The following is a 5,481-nucleotide window of genomic DNA, read 5'->3' as shown; positions in this document are numbered from 1 at the left end:
GAATAAAATTGCAGAAATTAGGGCGAAGATTCACAATTTTGGTAGATGATAGCCTTGGTTTTCAAATTTTTTTTGAAAAACTTCTTCCGAAATAATTTGTTTGTGTAAATTCCATGTAAGAATCTGTACTTAAGAGTATTCACCTAGGAAAAAATCAACCAGTTTCACACACAAACGAACATTGCACTCAGCGCTGGCAAGGATGAATAAAACATTTATTGCAAATATTGTGGGACGAATTTGTGGCTCAAATATCAGTCAAAACTCAATAAACACAATAACGAATGTCTGGTAAATATTTCAAACTAAAAGACCCAAGGAATAAGGCGTAGTAAGTCTCAGACCGAGAGTGAACAAAACTGGTTTTCCGAAAAAAAAAATGTTCTGGCTTTTCAGCCTTATATTTCTCTTTTTTGATTTGTTTATAGACAAACATCCTTAGCTGGGTGAAAACAACATATGAAAGTACTTTTATGAATTTTTTCAGATTTTTTATACGCAGTATGGACCAAGAATAAAATTGTAGAAATTAGGGCGAAATTCCACAAATTTTGATAGAGGATAGCCTTGGTTTTCAAAAAAATTATGACAAAATTATCCTGAAATTTTTGTGTGTGGAAATTCCATGTAAGAATTTGTACTGAATTTGGGACAAAACATGAAAAATTTCAGGTAAAACGGATGAATATTTACCTGGGAAAAAAATCAAACAGTTTCACACAGAAACGAACATTTCACTCATCCCTAGCAGGGATGAATAAAAAATTTATTGCAAATGTTGTGGAACAAATTTGGGGCTTAAATGTCAGCTAAAACTCAATACACACAATAACGAATGTCTGGTAAAAATTTTAGATCAAAAGACTCGAGGAATAAGACGTAGTAAGTCCCAGATCGAGAGTGAACAAATTTGGTTTTTTGAAAAAAAAAAAATCCTGACTTTTCTGCCTTATATTTCCCTTTTTTGATTTGTTTATAGACAAACTTGCTTAGCTAGGTGAAAACAACATATGAAAGTACTTTTTGTGATTTTTTTCGGATTTTTTCAACGTAGTATGGACCCATAATAAAATTGCAAAAATTAGGGTGAAATTTTACAAATTTTGGTAGAGGATAACCTTGGTTTTCGCAAAATTTATGAAAAAATTATCCCGAAATAATTTTTTGTGTAAATTCAGTGTAAGAATCTCTATTGAATTTGGGACAAAAGGCGACAAATTTCAGGTCAAACGGGTGGGTATTCAAATGGGAAAAAAATCAAACAGTTTCACACACAAACGAACCTTTCACTCAGCCCTGACAGGGATACTACGCCTTATTCATTGGGTCTTTTAGTCTGAAATTTTTACTATACATTCGTTATTGACCTTCGATCATTAATCTGACAAAGGAGGGATTAGAAATTTACAAAGGAGGTAGAAGAAAAAGAAGAAATTTTTTATACTAAAATGGTGATTATATTAAAATAAAATCTCGATAACTAGTTTTTTTTATTTATATACATTTTTCAATTTTTAATAATAAAATATTTAGATAAATTTTTAATTACACTACTTCTCCTCTACAATTATTTTTTATATCTTTACTGTAGGACTTTGGAACTAGCTTTTAAAATGATAAATATTGAGAAAGTGTAAAATATAATCACTAAAATAAGCAATAATAAGATATTTTACTCCTAGTTGCCAAGGTTTATTACTTTATTTTTATTTTGTTAATTATTAATTATTTTTCTGGTAACCAAGTTAATTGATGAATATAAAACCAGGATCAAATTAATGATACTTATTATATTCAAATTGTTTGACATGTTAAAAGTCAAAGGAATAGACGATACTAATTGCATTTAGAATTGTGTTTAAGACTCTCCTTCACTCAATTTCTAGTGATGTTAAAAATATTAGGTTTACTTTTTTTATAACATTAAGAATCAAATTAATCAATAACAATTTTTTAATTACTATTCCTAAAATAATGACTGATAAATAAATAATTTAAAAGTAAAATAAATAATAATAATATTTTAGTTTTGATAATTGTGACGAAAAATATTTTACAAGGTCAAACAGTTAAAGTATTTTACTATAGAGTTTTTTACAACAATTACAAAAATCAACTACACTATAATGGGATGATGATATAACATTTGCTAATTAAATTAAAATAGTTGATGTCCATGTTTTAATTTAAAATATTACATCAATTTTTCAATATACAGTGGTTATTATAATTTATAAGTTTAAATTGATAATTTATTCTCACGATAACTACATGAAAGTAGATTGGTGAAAAATTGTGTGACGTTCCTGTGAGAGTCTGACCCACGCCTCAAAAACACCTACACCTTCCTAGAAGCTTCAGAACCAGAAAATAAAAAGAGGGAATGTTCTTATAAATTAATATTATATAGAAAAATAATACTTTTGACACCCTTCAAAAAGAATACATCAACTATATTATTAATCATATAATAATATAAATTAGAATTTGAAGTTAAAAGTAAAATAAGTTTAATGAAAATATTATTATTTTGAATTTTGAAGTAAATGGTTTTTATTAACATATCACCACTCTATTATATATGTATTAATGCAAAGAGATAATCCCATTCAGGAACCTTCTGCTCACTCTTTAGTTGTATCTCCTCAGAAAACTAGGTTCCTCTACCATTCATACCTTCATTCTTCTTCGTTACAATCTATATTATCCAAAATACTTGATCTGTTCTTGTTTTGTCTTTCGGGTGGTACAAGATTCTGCTTTGTCAAACATTCTTGTCTGCTATAGCCAAGCACCTTAGAAACTAGATCTCTTTGGAAAGTACAGTTTTTTTTTGTTCCAATTCTATTCTGGCAACCACCATGCTCTCCATGGATTCCCTTTTGGATAGTTTCCCTGGTTCTGCAAATGGATTTATATTTGAAAACGGTTCTGACTCGTTGTTTATGAATCAGAACAGGGCAAGTGAGTTCAAGTTGGATGATTCACGTTCCCCTTCAGAGTCTGCAACTGATTATGCTCCCTCTTCTGGGACAAGCTCTGATGGAGAACACGCAGAGAGTACTAAACACTTCAATCCCATTCTCAGGTACATAAGTGATATCCTTATGGAAGAAGAGGATGATTTGGAGCGCAAACCCTGCATGTTGCAGGATTGTTTGAGACTCCAGGCTGCTGAAAAATCATTCTATGATGCTTTGGTTCGTAGTCACCCATCATCACCTCGTCAATTTAATGATAGCCCTGACCCAGATGATAATTTTGGTGGAACCACTAGTTCTGAGAGTTACAGCAGTTATACCACTGACAATTCATGTGAGTCTGATTGGTTTAACGGTGCTGGTGATTTTGAGTCTTCTTTCCTGCAAAGATCGCTGCATAATTCTCCGGAACACGCTTATGTTGCTCCTGATCTGATTAGAGAGGCACAAGCTGGGTTCCATTTTTCAAATGGAGCCTGGAAGTTGATTCAGTCGCAGAACAAGGCAGGCGTGGTTGAAGAGGGTGTGACGAGGACAGGCAAAGGATCAAGGGAGAAGAGGAGCCATCTCATGAACGATGATGTCTCACATGAAGAAGAGGAGAGAAGCAATAAGCTTTCAGCTGTGTATTCTGATGATTCGGAGCCATCTAGCATGTTCGATGAAGTGCTGCTTTGCAAGGATGGTAAGAGTCCAGCCGTTTTTAAGTCTGACCGTGAACCGTCGTCATCACAGAGTGCTGAGTCGGGAGGATCTAATGGGAAGACAACACGTTCGAAGAAAGGTTCCAACAAGGGAAAAAGTGCAAGAACAACAGTGGATTTATGGACTTTGCTATCTCAATGCGCACAAGCTGTGGCTAGCTTTGACCCGAGGAGTGCAAATGAAATCCTGAAGCAGATTAGGCAGCACTCTTCACCTTTAGGCGATGGACTTCAGCGTCTGGCTCACTACTTTGCCGATGGCCTAGAGACAAGGTTAGCTGCTGGAACACCAAAGTTCATGCTCTTTCAGTCAGCATCTGCTGCAGACATGTTGAAAGCTTACCGAGTGTATGTCACATCATCACCATTTCACTGGATGTCATATTTCTTGGCTAACCGTACTATTCGGAAGTTATCACAAAGTGAAAGCAGTCTTCACATTATTGACTTTGGGATTAGCTATGGTTTCCAGTGGCCTTGCCTAATCCAAGGGCTTTCAGAGAGAACAGGCGGTCCTCCAAGACTTCGTATAACAGGAATCGATCTTCCTCAGCCAGGATTTAGGCCAGCAGAAAGGGTAGAGGAGACGGGGCGGCGCCTAGAGAAGTACTGCAAGAGGTTTGGGGTCCCGTTTGAGTACAATTGCCTTGCTCAGAAATGGGAAACTATAAGACTTGAGGATCTCAAACTTGATAGGAGTGAAGTTACTGTGGTTAACTGTTTGTACAGATTGAAGAACCTGTCGGATGAAACTGTGACAGCAAACTGTCCAAGGGATGCTGTGCTGAGGTTGATCAGGAGGATCAATCCAACCATCTTCATGCACGGGGTTGTGAATGGCACCTACAATGCACCATTCTTCCTGACAAGGTTCAGGGAAGCACTCTTCCACTTCTCAGCCTTGTATGATATGTTTGAAGCTAATGTGCCTCGGGAAGATCCATCTAGGCTTATGTTTGAGAAAGGGCTGTTTGGAAGGGACGCAATCAATGTCATAGCATGTGAGGGGGCAGAGAGGGTTGAAAGGCCAGAGACCTACAAGCAATGGCAGGTTAGGAACCAGAGAGCAAGGTTCAAGCAACTTCCATTGGCCACAGAGCTCGTGAAAAGAGTAAAGGAAATGGTGAAGAAGGAATATCATAAAGATTTTACAGTTGATGAGGATGGCAAGTGGGTTTTGCAAGGATGGAAAGGGCGTATTCTATTTGCTCTTTCTTCTTGGGTTTCTGCTTGAGGAATGACCAACTCATAACCCATTCACAGCCATGAAAAATTGTTTTAGGTGTAAGAGCACAACTTTGGGTGTATTTATCCTTGAATAAAAGTGAATCATGATCATATTTTATTTCAATTTGAATAGAGTAAATACACTATCTAATATCTACATTAACACAATAGTCTTTCAGTTATATGCTTAGAAGCAACTTAGAAAATAGAAAACTTGGTGTTTATTTTTATCTTCACTGTCAACAAAAAACTTCATCATATCAGATAGGGAGCCCAACGTATCTGTCTATATATATTGTTATTAATTGACATCTAAGACTAAGTCTCCACTTGTGTTGCATGTGTGGACATAAGAGAATTTCAGACGTGAAATCTTCATCCTTAAACTGACAGACATATCTATTATCACGTTCTAACAATTTCAACAAAGCACGCATTTTATTCCGTGAAGCTGCCAAATGGATAGAATTTTCTACAAATGGGAAAAAAACTGTTCTCTCTGTGGTCTTTTATTCATTCCTTGATTGCGCTTTCCAACAACAGTTCTCTTGCATGCGTTGCTTTATGCC

General features: G+C 35.3%; 1 protein-coding gene across 1 annotated transcript; it reads left to right on the top strand.

The window, feature by feature from the left end:
* Positions 1 to 2,501: 2,501 nt before the first annotated feature.
* Positions 2,502 to 5,036, top strand: LOC137824586 (scarecrow-like protein 30). Its single transcript, XM_068630274.2, has one exon. The coding sequence runs from the start codon at positions 2,862 to 2,864 to the stop codon at positions 4,917 to 4,919; it is 2,058 nt and encodes a 685-aa protein (XP_068486375.1). The 5' UTR covers positions 2,502 to 2,861; the 3' UTR covers positions 4,920 to 5,036.
* The last annotated feature ends 445 nt before the right edge of the window (positions 5,037 to 5,481 follow it).

This window comes from Phaseolus vulgaris, chromosome 11 (genome assembly GCF_051622355.1).
Source record: "Phaseolus vulgaris cultivar YP4 chromosome 11, ASM5162235v1, whole genome shotgun sequence".
NCBI lineage: Eukaryota > Viridiplantae > Streptophyta > Magnoliopsida > Fabales > Fabaceae > Phaseolus > Phaseolus vulgaris.
The sequence above is the reverse complement of the archived record's forward strand: the minus strand, read 5'-3'. Positions and strand labels throughout refer to the sequence as shown.

What these genes read in the sequence shown, in the direction of transcription:
- LOC137824586 (XM_068630274.2), top strand. Translation starts at nt 2,862, where the DNA reads ATGCTCTCCATGGATTCCCTTTTGGATAGTTTCCCTGGTTCTGCAAAT.